We start from the raw sequence: 18644 nt of genomic DNA, 5'->3' as shown, positions 1-18644 counted from the left end.
AGACCCAAGTTGTTATGAACCTGAATGATCTTTAAAGAAATATTCAGTGTCCCTGACTGACACTGTTGATGGTGCAAAACAATACCTGCTTAAATAAAGTGTTCTCCTTGCACAAGAATATTCTGTGGAGTAGATCCTCACTTAAAACTGTGCAGGGGCACTGACAGCTTATTTAGTAGATGACGAGGTACAGCACTTTATCTAACTGACCACTCTCGAATGGGTTTTGCCACCAGGGACAGACAACTCTGAAGGAAAAGCTCCAGCAACCCCTCGTGCTTTCAGGACTGTTGGGCCTGAGGCTGCAGGATGCTAGATGGGTTACAATCCCAGTGTCCTGTCAGTGTATGGGGCTTGTTCCAGCTCACCAGCTTTTTGGCAAGACTTCATCAGGCCAGTGATGGGCAATTATTGCTTGTGTCAATCAAAATGATATCAAGCCAAGTCCCTGTTCACTGATGAGGTTCTGTTTCCATTTGCCTGCCTACACCCTCCTCTCTCTATCTCTATTTCTGTTGTCTCTCACATCAGCACAGATAAGTGGGGTTAAATGGTAGATAACAAAGATAAAACAATGAAAGAAGAAGCTGTATGAATGCTAATAAAAGGGGTTTCTTTGACACCATTGTCAAAGTGTCATCAGCTGTTAAAGGGTGATATTTAACTGTGTAATCACACCAAAAGTTTCGGAGAACAGAAGTGGCTTGCAGCCTTTTATTTCAGTGTGCTGTGGTAATGAGAGACAGCAGTCTCCACAGCCGCAGCAACACACTGAACCCTGAACAATGACTTGATGTTGAATTGAGGTTAGGTTTAAAATTATCCACAACAGCAGCTACCAATTTCAGGTAGCTGTAATTCTCTCTAAACATGATTACAGGCAGTGTGAGCTGTTGTTTTCCCGTAAAGACAGCTAAGATGCTGAACCTCATGGCTGGACATAGCGCTTATTTTACGCCTCAGTGCAGCTCCCTTTCTCACTTTCATATTTGACCTTCGTTCATCAGTGATCTTTTAAACTGCAATGGATGAGAAGACAGCTCTCTATAGCCATATTTACAAGGAGCCTAATATTCAAATCATAATCGATTTAAAAGCCCAAATAATAAAAATGCTCCATATAAACGTCTCAATCAGAATAAAAAGTCTCAAACCGATTGAAATTTCAATCAGTTAAAGAGGGGTAGTTTAAGGCTTTTCATAAACCGATCAAATGTAAACAATTAAACCTGATTACTTTCTGGCTGCGTTCTTTCTGCGCATGCCCTCCGACTTCATGTAAATGCGTGGGGACATACATTTCTCCATTTTCAATGGCAGTTTCCAAGCTGAACTGGACATCTGCAGAGAGTTTGTTTTTGATATAAACTCTTAAAGAACTGAACATTATTGGATGCTTAGACAGTATGAAAATAGGAAATGATGACCTATTCAAACAAGTCCATGAAAAAATGAATACACTGCAGGCACGACAGGTGCGTCGTTGTGAATTGACTGAATTGAAACAAGGCATGGAAACACATCACTTAATTGTGCGCCAATACAGTAACACTAAGAGAAAGTAACTGCCCAATCAAAGCTGAATATGTTAATTGTGTGCTCACCATCACGCCACTTACTGTGCCTACAAGTCTAAGTTGTGAGAACCTGCCACTTTGAGTCTGTACAACAAGTACAAAAGTACTACACTTAATACTACTACTACACGTAAAATTTCCTGTACCTTTAATGGGGTACACAATGTGATTTTTATTATTTCCATGAAGTTAGTGGACTCACAAAAGTGGGCAAAGGAACTTAAAGCCGCTATAGCAGAGGGGACAAAACCTTTACTAAAATGTGCCTTTTTTCCATTATCTAAGTGTCCTGTATCTGTGACCAGATGGGAGTAGAATGAAAAATGGATGGGTCAAGCTCTAAAAACCCCGAATCCCACATTTCCCATTATACATAGTATAAATTGTAGTCTAGAAGCCTGGATGACATCAAGGTTATTTTCTTAAACCTTCTCCAGAGCCACATACACATACAACTGTTTTGACAGGTTGTGTAGTACTCTCATAAACTGACCTTCATGTGTAAAATTGGTGGAGTTCCGCTATAATACAACTGCAGCTTTTAAGCCTTACCTGCATCTGTCTAAAATTAGGTTTAGTCAGATATTAAAAGCCTAAACTACTTGCACATGTCTGTTGACTTGCTCTAGTCCATCTATCAATTGTGTCTTCAGTGCCAGGATCTCATCAGGAGGATCCTCCACTGCATTATTGACTGTGTCTCACCCAGTAGCACAGCCACATGTAAATGTACTCTTTAATGCACCACTTACACTACATCGGCCTGTAAACCCACTGAGCATGCTTACATCTTTAAGTGCTTTGTGTTTGCATGTAGCTTTGGGTGCTAAAAAGCTTGTCCAATGCTGCGTTGTTCAGTGGAGGCTAAAAATAGGTCACCCTCAGCAAATTCATGGAGACAGCAGGTAGGTGTAGTAGCGCTTCTGCTACATGAATTATATAACATTGGTGAATAGAAAATGGTGGATGAAAGGAATAGAAAAGTTGTGTTTAATGTATGTCTTTGTTGTGACAGGCATGTGCGTGTGTGTAGAACACTGTTATGGTTAGTGACTGCCCTGGCATGTGCCTTTTAGTCAATGTATGCATTAGTGTGTCATAGTAAATGTAGAGAGACAGAGACAAAAACACAGAGGGAGATGCAGAGCCTGTGTGTGCATGATAAATCCTATTCATGAGTCTTGTTTGGTTCAAACACTTGCTTCCTCCTGAAATAAAAGCCTTCTGTGCTGTTGGACCTCTCAGAAACACTGAATTGAGGCCAGTGTTTACTATGCATAGAATTTATTTAGGAGATGCAAGCAAATAAATCTGCCCCCACATGAGAAGATTGTTTTTACTTATTTTTTGAAAGCGCCATGCATCTGAGTGTGAGAGTGATTTTGCTGTGTGCAGCCCCTCCTTCTTCCTTCTTGCAGCAGGCACAGACGGAGTCATGCATTTTGTGTAGTCAGTGAATGTAACGTGGTGTAATTTCACCATTTTTTTTTCATAGATATTAAATTAATTACATATGAAATTAATCTTAACTCATGAGTGAGTATGAACAGGGCGTTTCCGAAAAAGAGAGCATTGCTCTACAGCAAAACTACACCTATGAGGCAGTGGGATTCTTATCAATCCATGAGAGAGCCTTTGGGCTAAACAGGAGGTTCTGCTGAATGAATGCATGCCTAAATATCTGCAAAACCTGCATGATGTTAAGGAGTTGGCACAAACCAAAATGTTTATAACACCTGGTGGGAACAATGAGTCACAAGATATCAGGGTATGAGCCTACAGGCCACAATTTGCTTAAAACAAAGTGCTTGTTGGATTGTCGTACAGCATCTGAAACACCATTCATGACATCAGGATCAGAGGAGTGGGGGGCTGATGGGGTAACAGTGTCCAACAACTTTTGTAACTTTCCAATTATCCAGTAATCACAGCCACTTAACGCAGTAATTGGCCAGGTTTGCACACATGGGTGGAATAGACAATATTCTTAGCACAACTACTTTTGTTGCTTTTAATGTGAACATCTAAGTGCAACGCAATAATTACCTTCCAGGAGAGACTTTCTAAAAAATGAGCGCAGTTATCTCCAATTGTGATTCATTGTGTTGAAACTACAATGACACTCAAAAGACACAGGATTCTTGGAAAGCCATCAGGAAGGCAGTGGGATGCAGGCAGGATGAGTCTTTAACAGCAGGTTCTTGGTCATCAAACCAGATAAAAAACACTCTCTTTTGACAGACGACAAGTCATACTATCTAGTTAAAAGTTTTTAAGCATACTAAGGCCTAAAGGTTAAAGAAAGTTATCAACCCATGAGAGAACCTTTGGGTTGCTGCCGAACAGAGGATTTTGCAGCATGGGTGCATGTCTAAAGCTTTGAAAGACCTGAATGATGTTACTGAGTTAGCACGAACCAAAATCCCCAAGCAGTTTATTTCCAGACCTGGTTGAAACCATGAGTCACTCAATTTCAGAGTATTTTGGAAGCCAAATTTGCTCCACCTTGTACTAAGCAGGTACGGTTGATAAGGGGAACTAAAATAGCTTCTTCACCTGATGTTTCTGTTTGATGCTTGCTTGATGTTTGAGGCTCTAATCGGCCAGCTATGTTTTTCTTTTGTGAAACTCAGACAATTCGTTTCAATTCATTTTAGGCAAGAAAGAGCTGTGCTACACACACCTGTCAATGGCGACATTTATTGGTTGATATACTGAACTGAATTTCATCCATTACTTTAATTCATTTCTTATTGGTGCAATATAAATGTTTAAAGATTACAGTACATATTCATTATTTGAACATACTCTATTTGCTCATATATTATGACTGCTTCTGCAACTCAAAGGAAGGTGAGAGTTATTGGGCAAGGGGATTGGCAACATGGGAGAACACCTTAATGCAAGTAAGCAATTCTGAGACACATGTAGAGTATGTTCACACATGGCTTAATAGAAACACCCCTGGTGAAGAGAAATTGACTTGGGCTCTATACACAACTCCTGAGAGATGTTTAAGAATGAATGAGTTCGAATGCATTACAACACTATTCAATCTCCTCCCCACCTCTACATTAAACACCTGACCTCAACCTACCTGCCCTCTCCCCCTTGGTACAAAGCCTCAAATTTGTCAAAGTGGCAAGGGTCATGGATTGTACTCCCTGGAGGGCATGGTATGTGGGAGTGAGGCTAAAATGAAATATGAGGTCTTGAGTGGTGCTCTAATTTCCCCAGGGCTCCACACCTAACCCCAGAATATCTGCTGATTAGAATTGGAGGGTTAACTCTAATAAATTACAGGCAGGCACCAGTGATTTCTGACAATGGATGGATAAATGGTGTACGTCACCATCTCTGAGTGGCCTTGGAGCCCATCAGCAAGAACATACAATCAGCAGTCAGGGAAAAAAAGGGGCACACATTCAACATTTCACCTTTCAGAGTGCTGCCAGGGTCATATGGAGAACACAGTACAGAGGCTGAAAGAAAAAGCCTGCAGGAACGCCCTGGTAACCGAGTGGTTACAGCACATGCCACATAACTGCAACATCCCTGGTTTGACTCTAGCTAGGAACCCTTGTCGTTATGCAATGTCCTTCACTCTTCCCTTGTTTCCTGTCTGCTTATATACTTTCAGCTGTCCATTAAAGACAAGAAAATGCCCAAAAATATAAAAAAAGAGAGAAAAGGCCTGCAGGCAAGCAGGAAAAATAATCCATAAAATAGAAGCAGCACTTAATTGACAATGTGACAAACCCATTGTGAAATATGGGGTCCATTCTGGCAACAATTACACTAGATTGGACAAACATTCTCTGCATGCCGAGTTCTCTAATATCCATTTAACATCTTGAGTACAACACCCACAAATGCAAGTAGGGAATAGTTAGGTCGATATCCAGTGGAAAACAACATCCAAAGAAAGAAAATTCAGACAATGTCCTCAAGACAAGTTTGTTGCAGTCCAAGCCTGAGTTCAGACAAGATATTGGATTATCAGATTGGATTTGAAAAGGATAAGCATGTTTATCTGTGTGGTGTACATTTTGTCAGCTGCTCCTGTCTGTGAGCTTCTGTGGGGATGATGCCTACAAATGCACCGACTGCACAAAAATTCCATATTTAGATCATGTGATACCAGCTAAGCCATAGTAAGCTAGTAAGTGTGTGTTGAGTTAATTTTTTTCATTAAATGAACTCTCATGCTCAATAACTCTATTGTTTCAGACCATTCTGTGGCAATATTGCTTCCATGACCATTATGTAAATAAAGTTATTAAACAAGTTGAATTGAAAGCCTTGGGACTTCAATATGTCTTGTTAAAGAGAATACATCTGTGGTCACTGTGGATCCTTTTGATTGAGTTAATTCTAAGGCACCACAAATATAGTCAGGATCATCAAAAATGTCTGTTCGAAAGCTGACAGAGTTTGAAAACAATCAAAAAGTAAAGTTTGAGAGTGGGATGATGGAGACAAAGGATGATAGAAAGTTGAGGAAGTAGTGTTGGTGCATGAAAAGCAAACTGAGTGAGGAGGAGCAAGAGAAGCTCCCAGCAGGAGACTGCAACAGCAGCACTATTACCTGAACAAGAAAGATCAAGACAAGTCGATGTCTGCAGAATGGAAAAGACTCCAATATTTGACTTACAGAGAATATCACTGCCTCTCAGAAACACACAGCTGTTAGGCTGCTTTTTAGAACTGCCACTGTTAATAGCTTTGAGCATTACAATGCTATGAATTCTTCCTAATTTACAGAAAAAGTCATTAAAAGTGAAACAGAAATGAGTAGTACACTCAGGGAGCCAGACAGGATTCTATCATGTTGTAATGACAATAAACCTCTAGATGGAACCCTGGTAAGTAAATGGCAGAAAAATCAGCTAGTTTTGTTTAAATCACTACTTCTACCAAGATCACCAACTTAATGGGGCATTTGGTTTAGTTGAATGAATTTAATGTTTAGAAATTTCAAAACTTCAAATGCTTCCCCAACATTTCTCAGTTATTGATCACAAGTGGGAATCACAGATGAGCTCACGATACAATACTATCATGATACTCTTCTCACGATATCAATATATCACGACAAAGGCGATCCTGCAATAGATGATATCTCACAAAGAAATAATCTAAGATATATCATGATATCTGTAACTGAAGAAGAAAGAAAAAATATTTCAAAGAGCAGGAAGTAGTCAGAATGTACAATGTCTACAGTACATTAGTTTCACAGAAAAGAAATGCCGCCAAGAATAAATATTGGAACACTGCTAATGGTAGCCTCAGTTTGTGCCTCTCACACAGAGTTGCTGGTAGCTTTAGCAAGTCTGATAAGAGACAATATAGACGAGATGTTGTGCTATTCACCCAAAGATTTATTCCTTTTCTGTGGCAGTGAACACAACACACGGGCCCACCGATAACTAACTGTGCAATATTCAGAGGTCTATAAGATATTGAGGGCTGGTAACGTTAACATGATCAACAGCAGGGCTATGGCTACATACTGACACTCCCCCACAGACACTGGAGAGCCTCTCTGTGCTGAGCTGCTAGCTGAGCTACAACACAAGTACCACACAGAAACTTTTACCAAGAGCCATGAATGAGCTTCTAGTGACTGTCAAAGCTCAAGTGGACTCTGTGTTTCCAGTGCGGACACGGAGAGTCTGACAGCAGCTGCTCTTGGCTGCTTGCATTTCTTCTTTGTTGTCACCTACAAATGCCCTCCATCTGACTGGGTATTTGAATACAGGCTTTTATTTCAGAATTTACAGCCATTTCTACTGTATCAAAGAAATAGTCCCTGGTGATCGTACTTAAGCATAGATTTCGGTTGCCTTGTCGGGACAGTTTGTGGTTACTGAAGGTAAACTCACTGATATCATGTATCATGCATTTTTACGCCGGTGACTTATATGAGGTTGGTAGAGTTAATGACCATATAGAATAAGAGCTGTGATGGTTACATCACAGCCTTGTATCAGCTCTCTTAACCATCTTTATAAGCTCACGTATAAGCTGGTAATTTAAAGAAAGCTAAAGTCTAGGAGTAACGTTTATTGAGTGTGTCTTAGTGGACTGTTGTAATGCTTTAAACATAATGAGGCTAGACAGTTCAGCCAGACTGGACAGCAAAGGGAGTGGGTGGCAGAGGTGCTGTATTGGAGTCAACTGTTAATTAAGATTGATCCAAACCCCTGCTGACTGCACTGCTCTATAGGACAGCATTACCCATAAATCTTTGAAGTGACTCACCACCGCCTCCTTCACTCCTCCTGCCTACGCACCTTCCTCAATCTTTACTCTTGACCTTGCCTCCCAGGAATACACTCACAGGACTTTGTGTCCCATCGTCTCCACACTTCTTGCCTGTCCTCCACTCTTATACTCTTAAGGCCTGAGTATATATCAAGCTAGCACTTTTTGGATCTGAGGCCCTCTTCCAGATGGCAGAATCAGGTGGGGCTGTGTCAGACAATTTCTGCAGCTTTCCGAAACAGACAATCTGACAATCAGTGATTTCCCAGGTGTGTGGATGTGTTTACATAGGTGGTGTTTGAACCTCTCTCTCAAGCTCAGAGTTTATATTCTTCACAGACCTACTTCTGTCAGTTTTCATGTGAATGTGAGTGCAACATGATGAATCCCTTCCAAGAGATATTGTCCAAAAGTGTGCGCCATTATCTTCATTTGGTCGCTTCACCTTGTCGAGACTACAAGGATGCTAGATCATGACAGCAGGCTTTTTTGCCCTTGGCCATTTGAAACAGGTATGAACATTTTTACCGTTAGACATGGTGGGATGACACATAAAACCCATCGATTGAAGCCTTATAGAGAAACCTTTAATCTCTCTTAGAACTACACTCTCTAATATCACATCCTCCTTGGCACCTCATATGTCATCTGGGATCATAAAGAAATTATTCATTCAAAATGATTTTTTTCTTCATAATATATGCTGACTTTTGTCATTTGTAACTTTTGTTTTTGTCAGTACGATAACTTTAACAGAAGCCACTGATGTCATTTTAAAAGAAAACTCACCAAAATAAACACAATGAAGTGCATCATGGTCACGGTTCAAGAATAGGGTTCGAATTTTCAAAGAGCCAGAACATCTCTACCATTGCATAAAAGTGCTGTTGCCTCATGTTTTGTGTTAGTTATAATAATAATAAAACCTGTGCCCACTGACCATAACTGGCAACTAGCACTATAGCAAAATACACTGCATAAAAGAACTGGGTAGATGGATGCACAGTTTTTCCAGCATGTTTCAGCATGTAACTACCCCTAAAACAAACAAACCAAACAGTTGATCTTACACTTCTATTGTGTACTATGGTGTAGAAATTACACTAACAAGATACAACATGTTAATTAGTGAGTTTTAGCGGTGTTGGTAGGTGTATTTCTGAACTTTGGACAGAACCAGCCTAGTTGTTTCCCCCTGCATTCAGTCTTTATGCTAAACTAGGCTAATGATGTCCTGACTCCAGCTCTGTACTGAACAGGCACACGAGATATTCATCTGAACATCTCACTCTCAGGAAAAAGCATATATTTCCCAAAATGTCAAACTATTCTTTGTGAATTATTGCGTTCACAAGTATATGCAATAAAAGGTCGCCTCTAGACATTCTTTAAGACATGTAAAAAGACTCTGCTTTGAATAATAATTTGTGTCTGACATTACTGACAGTTACCTGGTTACAAATTCTTAAAATAACATCTACTCCCTTTTGTTAAATATGAATGAATGAATGAAAATGCAAATATTTGCCATTTAAAAAGTTTAACTGCTGGACACAAGATGTCTCCTACTTCACTGTAAAGTCTATTCTCACTGTTTGTGCACTGGAAGCTTCATGTTTCCACATTACACTTATGGAAGTTGCATACTGAACCAGGACTGGTTGTGATGTCACAATTCAGGCTTGCAGGTATATGCCTGATCGTCACTTCCAGCAGGTGAATGTGAAAAGAAACTCTACACATACATCATTCTGTACAGTGAAGAAAACAACATCCAACTAAAGGAACAAGAAGAAAAACACATTTATGACTGGAAAGGGAATTTAATATATAGTATAAGAAAAAATATTGTATAAATTTAGTTAAAATTAAATCTTGATCAAAGTATAATACCGTTTAATGCAAGTTTCAGTTGAAACAGCAGTAATGAACATGAACAACAGGACTATATCTTTAAGTTTCATTTACAGCACCGATACTGTAGTTGATGAAAAACAGAAAGCTACTCCTCCGTGCTCATCACAGAAACACCACCTGTATAACACACAGCTTCTATCCAGCCGGTGTCAACCACATATTGATTGAACAAGAGAAATCCTACATGGTGAGTCATGGTGGTGATTTTCTCCACATGAGTGGTGAATCAGCCATTGTTTGAGAATGTGTGGGGACAGAAGAGATTACAAAAGATCGACAGGCCCACCTTTGGACAAACAGCTTCTCTGACACTACAACACTCTGCCATCACCGGCAGTGTGGGGGAGGCTCTTTCAAAACTGTAGGGCTACAACTAACAATAACCAACGATCATTCTATTGTTTTCAATTAATAGAATCATTGGTTGGTCTATAAAATGAAATATAAGAAAATAAAGATATATATGTATGTATGTATAGTACTTAAAAGCAGCAATTCTTCAGGCTATAACTAGCAAGAGTTAGTCATTTATACTTCTGTCACCTCTCTCAAAGTCTTGCACTAAAGTGTGTGGTTGTGCTAATGATCAGACAGAAAGTTTATGCTTTGTTTTTAGGCTTTGCAACTGTTTTATGAAGAAGGAAATGCATATAACATGTTTCCTCAAGGATACAGACAATGCAATTTGGGTAAGATGTGCATAACTTTGTCTGTTTACAAGGCAAGTTACTGCTGGTGCCTCACATTAAAAGTTTTCCACCAGCAAACCAGCTGTGCTTTGCTGTGTTAAAACAAGTTGAATGATCACTGTTTTTAATGGCTAAGCTTGGCACAACTGTCCTCAGTCCAATCAAAAAACACCATTTCTTAAAGCTATAATATGTAACTATTCCGCACTAAAATGTCTTGACAGGCATTAGCTTCTAGTTGCCATATTTTAATTGGAGTTACAATAGTTTTGATTACTTTTGTGCTTCTCTGTTTCTTCTACAAATTCAGCCCTTTAACCTTATATTTTTTCTTTCATTTAAACTCTAATGTGCTGGAGTACAGAAAAAAACAGTCCAAACACCTATGGACAGCACTGTATATACTTTCACAAGTGAATCTATGCTTCAGAAAAGCAGGCTGGTCTGGGAAAAGTAAACAAGGTGTATATAGATAGTGGAGAAGAGAAAGTGGAGCCTGAGTTGTGAGTGAGATGCTTCATTCACATCTGGTGCATATTCACACATTGGACAGAATGACTGCAGAGTGTGACACAGGTATGTTCAATGTACACAGTGCCCAGCACAGATAATGCTGTTTCAAAGGCTTTTTTCCCTCTCTTTTCTTTTTTACTTAAATTGGCGATTGTTGAAAACACTGACTACAGACATACAGTAAGCTTTCACAGAGGTAGAAAACAGGAGCTGTGTTACCTTTGAACTTGTGGAAGACAGCCCACAGTTCAGCGATGTCAGTGGCAAATGTGATGTCTGTGTCCAGAACGATGACTCTCTGCAGATCGGACGGAAGTGTCTTGGTGAGCACCAGCTTCATCAGACCGTAGATTCCAGAGTAATGCTTGTTGGGGATCCATGACACCTCAGACTGAAACACCACACCAAACCAGAACACACCAATCTATCAGTACAGTAACTAATTAGATGCTAAATGCTGTCATGAACAAAAAGCAGGGTTTACAGAGCTTTTAACTGAAGTTACATGCAGCCCTGATCCTGCAGTGTTTCTAAGTGAAGCTGGGAATTGCTGAGGTGAAGAGGAGACAGTGTTCCTCACCTTCAGTTCATCTGCGTCATAGAAGTCGACCCGAACGGCAGGAACCATCCAGGTATGGAACAGAGAAGATAGGATTTGCTGAGCAATGGAGTCTGTGATGAAATGGAAATGTAGGGGGTTCCGCCTGTGGAAACACACACACACACACACACACACACACACACACACACACACACACACACACACACAACCTGCTTTATACTATATCTGTGTTTTACAAACTTCAACACATTGACAACTACACTAAAAACGGCAAATCTGCTTATTTTATTTAATCGGGGAAAAAAGTGTGACAACAGCTTCTTCCCCCAGGTCGATCATCAAAATTATGGATCCCCCCACACGCACACCCATCCCACACTCACCCCTCACTGGACACTTTACACCACATAGTGGAAGTGACACTGGACTTTCACAACAGTAAAATGCCTTGCTGCAAACTCATTGCACTACCTCATGTTTACCTTTGCTGCTATTTAAAGGCTTTCACACTTTTGTGTACTTGTGTGTAGTTATATAAGTCCTTTACTTTTTGTTTCTGAAACTTTCTTAATATATTTGCTGAGTATATTTTTAGCAATCTTATATTTTTAGGTTTTGTTTAAATCGTTTTTTTTCTGCATGTGCACTGTTTCTGGTCTGGGAGAAACAGAATTTCATTTCAATATACGTGAGTACTGAGAAATGACAATAAAGAAATATTGAATCTTGAATGAACACACACTGTAGTTTATTTTGACTCAATCCCACACACACCATCCTGCTGCCAGAAATACTCACTAGAGCACAAAATGTAGATTAATCCACTGCTGAAAATAGTCCCCAACAAATGCATGTTTCCTTCTGTTTGAGTAAGGTTTGTTAAAAACTACAATGACCAGCTGTTTTTAAAAAAATGAAACTATATATTTGTGAGCTGTTTTTAAAGCTTTATGTCTTCGGTAGGAACCAATGAGCTCGGAGCTGAGAGCCACAGACAGAGTAGGGAAGCCAGAAATTAGTGAGACACAGGCTAACACATTGTTGATTTTGGTCTTTTCATGGGTTTTCATGACAATAACAAAATTATAGCATATTGTTAGACTTATCCCTTATAACTTTCCTGTGATTAGAGTTGCACTTCCAAGTTGGAGGACTTGCAAGAGGCACATAAAAAAAAGATTGTTCCATTGCAACGCATCAGCTGCCAAAATATCCTGACTTTTAATACCTACAATTTCCATGATGCAACTTCATAGTATCTTGCATTAGACCCTTCCTGCATCAAACACCAAACCACTCACTTGTAATGCAGGCTTTCTGATAAAAATCCCAAGATACCCAGTTGAAGTTACTACTCTAGCCATTTCGACAAATTTAAAGCTCCTGCAGAGCCACTTAATTCATTATAGTACTGTTGCTGAATTGCACTCCCTGTGAATAGTAAATTGACTTTGACTGGGGAAGGGCATCAATACTTTTTTGATATTGTCTAAAATGTGTCCACAGCAACAACTGTCAAGTCCTGAAAATTGGCATTAAATATCTGGTCAGATTTGTATTTTTGTTGACCTACTTACTGTCTGATATCCATACTTCCTGATTTTCATATTTTTTCTATTTGCATCTTAATTATGCATTGGCTGCTTGTTAAAATTTAGACATCAGGATTCTTTTGTTAAATGAAAAAAAGGCTTTTGTCAAAAAAAAGCTAATATTTCTCAAAGCAAGGTATCAAAAAACCTTAACCCTCCAAGAGCAACAGTTCCATGACAAATGAGCAAACTGTCTCATCTGCTGATAAAGACCGAAAGCTCCAGAGCAAGCAAGTATGAGGACCTTGAGTGGAGATTGTGTTGCATTTAAACATTATAATTTGGGGATGATTGTGCGGTCAGTCCTCAGGGAGAAACAGCACAATGAGAGAGACGATTCATCAGACAGCATGACCAAAGCTTCATCCAGAGAGGACTGTACAGTCTGACCCAGGAGGAGCTGTATCTTACATCAGCTCACATATGAAGAGAAGGAGGAGGCTTGTACAAAATAGGTATTCAGGGCTTCCAAATCAGGTCAAGAAATAGTGACACTGATCTGAGGATGTGAGCACCATGGGGTGACTTATGCTGAATGACTTTGGGAATGAATATGTCAGCTGCACTTGCTTAATAAGTACTGGAGGCTGGGAGCTGTCAAAATGTATGGGAACTCTGGTTCCATACAAGCTGTCAGCCATAGCAGCACAAACAGAAAGGGTCTTCACATCCTCTGGATAAACAGCAACAAGCCTTTCACTGGATGCTTGGGATTATGCCGATAAAGAAGCAAATATGTCAAGTACATCCTGATTATCAGGGCTGGCCCCATGATAATCTAATCATCTAATCTTCATAATGTGATACTGTTATCTTGTTTTAGTAAGGACTTTCAAAGTGGACTCAAATTGAGATTCATTGTGCTTCCATCTGCTGAGAGAGGAATCGTCCTGAACCTGAGCATTCACCTCCATGAAAAGAGGAAGTTACTTTCACTGTGTGAGGAGCTGGGATGCACCCAACACCAATTCCAAAGCCCAGACTCAGGGTACAGGTCAAGTACTAACAGTGCTCTTTCTCCTCAAAGTGTTAAATCTGAATAATAAAGTAAATGTAATTTAAGTAGGGTATGTATCAATTCTTAACTACAAACACTCTTGTGCAAATTAGGATTATATTGCTTTAGCAGGTTTATGAGATTGCATTGTTAAAATACATTAACTTAAATCTTTATCATATCTTGACCTGGATCCAGACACACCATCATGTACAACTTGTCCAATACATGAACACATTTCCCTCTCTACTGGTAGTGTGTACAGTTCCAGACCTGACAAACACCACAGAGCTGCTGTGAAAAATGGTTATAAAGCAGATGCTGCACTGGCTGCTCTCTGTCCATATCACAGCTGAGGGAAAAGACTTCACTCAGCTTCACCTAACCACTTTACCTGTCTGCAGCTCTGTCTTTTGCCTCCATAACCAAAACCAACCAGCTGAACTACATAGCTCCTCTGTCTTTGCTTTAATCATATAACATCCGTATTACTTTACTTTACTTTACTTTTGCTTTGTTAAACATAAAACAAAATCTGTTTCTTCAGTCATTTTTTTGTTTATCTCTGAATGGCAATGTCCACACTTCCAGTTTCACAGAAAAAGCCTTCCATATATTTTGTCTTATTATACTGGCCTGAATATAAGACGTTTTTTTTTTTTGTGTTTTTTTTTTCAGGAAAATGCATTTTAAAAAAGCATCTTTTATTCAAGGACTAGGCAATAACTGTTCACAACATCTGATAATCTTTTTGAATGGAGAGAGTACTGATGCTGCATTATGGGTTGTTGGTAGCTTTAATGTTGCTAGACTATCTTCAAGTCCACTTATAGAGGATCTGTTAGAGTTGATCAGTCCTAAAAGGGTTTGGTTAGTGCAGTTTAACCTGCAGGAGTTTCTGAAGCCTCATGTTTTTTCTGCCACATAGGAAATAAATTAATTACCACTGAAAACCAGTCCAAAGCGTCTTCTGATGTCTTTACTGCAGAAACAGACAGTGGAATGAATCATCTGTCAAAAGAATTACTGCACAGGTGATGAAGAGCTCAAAAAAGCAAAAAAAAAAAAAAAACTGTTTGAAAAATGCTACTTGCTAGAAAAAATAATTTTGACCACTTCAAAGAGTCTGACAGGAGACAGTGTGAATGTGTGACTGATAGACAAACTACACAAGTGTGTGATTTACGTTCTGCTTTAATAGTATGATTTCACTTTTACGAGACATTGATATACCTGACAAAACATCATATTTAACAACATAATAGATCATTTATCAGCGTGTTCCGAAAATAATTGAGCTATGGTGATCTACCTCCTCATAAGTTAATGTCTGGTTACTACTAAAGCTACTCGGGGAAAGGGAAAGATCACAGTCATGGTTAAAATAAACCAATGTTGACTGTTTGTAGCAGACCGGAGGTGAACAATGACCTCAATGCCAAAGTCAGACGCTTTATAAAGTCCAACCATCCACCCTTACTTGATGCTGTTGATTTTCTGGTGAGGTCAGTCTTGGATTATCCTGACAGGAAATATACAGCTACTATTGGACAGATCAGAATGATGAGAAGCGCTGCTGTCTGACTGAATACAGCAAAGAGAGGCCATCTTTCAGGTGGGACAGCATCGGTCACACAGTGAGAGCCATTCTCCTGGGCTCTCCATCATCGACGCAAATGATGAACTGGTGGCAAATATTTGATTTACAGTATGGGCTAAACAACATAAGACTGCTGCAAATTAACTGACAGCAGAGCACAGTAACGAAAAAAAAGAATGAAATGGTAGATATAATTTAAATCTTGTTTCACAGGGAATTTATGGCATATCCAATATTTCATCACAGGTCCACAATATAGGGAAGAAATACAGCTGGAGGGACTATTTGATGAGAGCTTCAGGTCAGTTTATCGCGGGGTCAGGCGGTGTTTGGCGATCAATGTCCCGTGTCTCGTTCTATCGTTTCAGTCATTCAGCAGAATGCCCCTCACTATCAGATGACAATCCAGCAGGCTGACCTCTCAGGCGTCTGTCTGCTCATATATTTGTCAGTGGCATAACAGCAGTGAGTCAACATTTAAACATCCTCTCTGATTAAACACGGCCTGCAGGGGTTAGCATATTAGCTACACTGCTGGTGACCTGTCCCCAACCTAAAAAAGACCACTCCTGTCCAAATCATCAGCCGTCACCTGATGAGTCAGTTGGGGGAATCTGTAAACTTTAAAGACTCAACAGTGAACAGAACTGTACAGATTAGTGATGTTGATCTCTTTGTCCTTTAAAACTCCTCTTACCTCATCATCTACTGACCACACATTTTATTTCATAGACACTACATGTCTACAGCAACGTTTGCTATATAATATTATTTTTCCATAATTTGGCTTGTAAGTGGTACTATATTATACATGTTGTAGGACCGTTTTTATATGTAACACACTGTAAATATCTGCATATGAATGGAGAGAGAACAAGAACAGTGTCATATATTCCTGTAAGACGGCACCCTGTCTGCACTATTGAGCACACTGACTAATGTATAGATTGTGAGCTCCTCCTGCACTAGGTTGTGTTGTTTCGCCCCTTTAATCCAATTTGGATGTTGTGAGACCCTTAACGTAGGCTGTTGCTGCCAACCAACTTCCTGTTTTGTGCCTAAAGTGGTTTTATTTAACAAAACTATATTTATGTATAATAAAGACTGGTATTTTTAATATAGCATTGCTTCCTATTTGTAGATGCCTTAACAGCGTTCTAACCTGCTGTCTTTGACTAGTGGGTGCCACAGTATTCTGGGCATATATGAACCATGTTGATGGGACATTCTGTGTCTTATTAAACCTGCAGTGCAGAACTTTTACATATAAATGAATCTCTGTTCCATTCAAGCTCTTGCCAAATGAGTTCACACAATGCTGATTAAGTCAATCGCCGCCGTCAAGTTGGGCATGACATTCCCACGCTGGCTGTTCCAAATGTTATTGGACCAAATGGATCAAGTTCTGATAGTGAAACGAGTCATTTCATGAGGGTTGGGTGACGCTCAAAACAATTTATCCCCTGCTTTACAGCCGCAACAGTAGGTTAGGGCCAGTGTTGTACTAGCTATTGGGCATACTGTTTGGGACAAGTCCCAGTGGGCTGGTGGACTGTCAAAAAAGACATTTTTGGGCCAGTGGAACATCAAAACTTTTATGTTTTTACCGGCCCTCTCTGTGCGCCTGTCATTTGGGGTGCACATGAGAGCGTGCTGCATGCCTGTGTCAGGCAACCACAGCTGAGCGCCCCCCCTTTACTCTCACTGCCAGAAGGGGGAGACAAAAGTCCCACACTCCAGCTTTAAGTAGAAATTAATTAATAATCTGGTTTCTGGTTGTTTTCACTGGTAGATTATCACCTATGCCTAACTGATGTTAAATCTGTAATAACCAAAATGAAACTTTTGGCTGCTGTCTGGTTAACATGCTGCTGCAAACTAGTGTCTATACTTGGCCAGAGATCATTTGTGAGGGAACAGGAACATAATATTTCAGCCAGTATGCATCATGAAAAGCCACGCTGCAACAGCTGCCTTCTGCACCGCAACCATAGATGTACAGACAACAATCAAATGGATTCTCTTTATACAATTTCAAAGCAGATTTATGGATGTTCATCCTCAAAAGATGTAAAGTAAGCTCAGATGTATGTGTACATCTGTGTGTCCTGATTGGAATGATTTAGAACTCTGAAAAAAAAAGATGTGATTTTTCTTGCAGATTTCTTCATTTGGGATCAAAGCTAATATACTAATTTATCAACAAGCCTCAGCCCAATTGATTCTCATTTGATCCCAGTCACACTTAGAATATTTCAAATTAGAATATTTATACATAAGTAAAACAGTGTTTAGACTCTCATGACCCCCCACAGAGCTGTAAGGGAGAGAAACTTCAACCTGACAAGAACACTAATGTTACTTCAGACAAACAATAGACAGGGACTGTGCTGCTTAAGTGTCTCTGGTCATAAAAAAAGAAAATAATTGACAATGTCTAAAGATGTGTCTGCACAGCAGGAGTCAAAGCTAACTTTCTATCTGAAATCATCATTGCACTTCTGATTAATTCACCTGCAACTCTGGAGCTAATTAAGATGTAGAGCTATTAACTGTGGACGCTGTGATGCTGGATGCACCCTGACTGATAACTAATGAATTCTCCATCTCCGACGCATAATAAACCATTCAGTATTCATGTTTACATAAGACTAATGGCACACACATCTAACATCAAATAATGTTGCACACTAACAGATAAGTGCTCATACATCAAGTTACGCAATTGCAAGCTCGTTTTATTTATCTTGCAGGTCCAACAGGAGATCTACTCAACATAATTTAACAGGATTTCTAACTAACAATTGACTTAGCATCCATAACTATCCACGGCAGGCCTACCAAGCTGTGGATTTCTCCACATGTTGAAGTCGTGAGCATGGGGCTGCAGTAAGAGGACTAATTTGTAGGCAATTGGAGGGTGGTGT

The 18644-nt window shown here is 39.7% G+C and overlaps 1 protein-coding gene across 3 annotated transcripts in view; it reads right to left on the bottom strand.

Moving 5' to 3' along the window:
- large1 (LARGE xylosyl- and glucuronyltransferase 1) overlaps window positions 1-18644 on the bottom strand; it is a 129715-nt gene that overhangs the window by 42898 nt on the left and 68173 nt on the right. For all 3 annotated transcript variants that reach the window (XM_067581470.1, XM_067581471.1, XM_067581469.1), the window contains 2 exons: window positions 11547-11670; window positions 11186-11357 (listed from right to left, as the gene is read on the bottom strand). In XM_067581470.1, the coding sequence (XP_067437571.1) occupies window positions 11186-11357; window positions 11547-11670 (296 nt within the window). The remainder of the gene's footprint in view (window positions 1-11185; window positions 11358-11546; window positions 11671-18644) is intronic.

Source organism: Thunnus thynnus, chromosome 23 (genome assembly GCF_963924715.1).
Source record: "Thunnus thynnus chromosome 23, fThuThy2.1, whole genome shotgun sequence".
NCBI lineage: Eukaryota > Metazoa > Chordata > Actinopteri > Scombriformes > Scombridae > Thunnus > Thunnus thynnus.
Note: the sequence above shows the minus strand (reverse complement) of the source record. Positions and strands in the feature narration are given on the sequence as shown.